A 1,001-nucleotide genomic window follows, 5' to 3' on the forward strand; every position below is an offset into this window, starting at 1 on the left:
GCCCCGCTGGCCGTCCTCTCCAAGGTGGAGCTGCGGGTGAGCTGTAAGCACCTCCTGGACCGCGACACGCTCAACAAGTCAGACCCCTGCGTCCTGCTGCTGATGCAGTCCCAGGGCCAGTGGATGGAGGTAGGAGGGCGGGGGGCACTGCCGGCACCCACCGCAGCGGGGCAGGACTGGAGCAGGCTGTCATCGGGGATGCGGTGGGGCTGGGTGCAGGGTGCTGGGCGCAGGGTTTGCATCTCTGGGAGGGGGACAGGAGCAGAGACAGCCCCAGGGTGGCTGCGATGCCCACGGGGCCGGAGATGGGGCAGGAGCCACTGCACGGGGTGCGGGGTGCAGGAGATGGTGCAGAGTGGGGTGCGCACAGAGGATGCTGGACACAAGGTGCAGAGCTCACAGCACGGGGTGCAAGGTGCAGGGTGCAGAGCACAGGGCTCACGGGGCAGGGCACTGTGGGACACTCGGCAGCGCGTGGGGACGATGCAGATGCCTTGGTCAGAGCGAGTCCCCCGAGGCTCCGGCAGGGCTGGGGAACGGGGTGCCCACGGTGCGTGGCTCCAGCATGGCTCCGCTGCCCCGGGCCAGAGCCAAGGGACGCCTTGGCCACCCCTGGGGTGGATCAGGGCTTGTGGGCTGGTCTCACACCGCTCGGGACGGGCAGCCCAGGCGGGGACAGCCGGGTGGCGTCACCCACCCCTCCACACACACGGGGCAGCTCAGAGGGGGGTGAGGGCCGGCACCACAGCCGTGTGCCCCTCACTGCGCTGCCCTGTGGGACCCTGGTGCCCACACGAGCCGGGGCTGGTGCTGGCGCTGGCACTGGGGCTGGCATGGCTCCTTCCCATCACTCCTCCACGGCTTAGCTCTGGGCTGGCGCCGGCAGCTCTGCGCTCGCTAATCACCGCTGCTCAGCCGGCAGATTTAGCGCTAAATCCCTCTGCGTGTAATTGACTCTGCTCGCCAGAGCCGGAGCTGGAGCCAGGGCCGGTGGCGCGGGG

At 69.8% G+C, this 1,001-nt stretch overlaps 1 protein-coding gene across 1 annotated transcript in view; it reads left to right on the top strand.

Annotated features, from left to right (window-relative positions):
• Positions 1 to 1,001, top strand: part of CPNE7 (copine 7) — a 9,259-nt gene that overhangs the window by 1,060 nt on the left and 7,198 nt on the right. Inside the window, 1 exon segment of the mRNA XM_009273088.1 lies at positions 25 to 129. Within this exon segment, the coding sequence (XP_009271363.1) occupies positions 25 to 129 (105 nt within the window).

The sequence above is a fragment of the Aptenodytes forsteri genome, unplaced genomic scaffold (genome assembly GCF_000699145.1).
Source record: "Aptenodytes forsteri isolate BGI_AS27 unplaced genomic scaffold, ASM69914v1 Scaffold271, whole genome shotgun sequence".
Classification (NCBI taxonomy): domain Eukaryota; kingdom Metazoa; phylum Chordata; class Aves; order Sphenisciformes; family Spheniscidae; genus Aptenodytes; species Aptenodytes forsteri.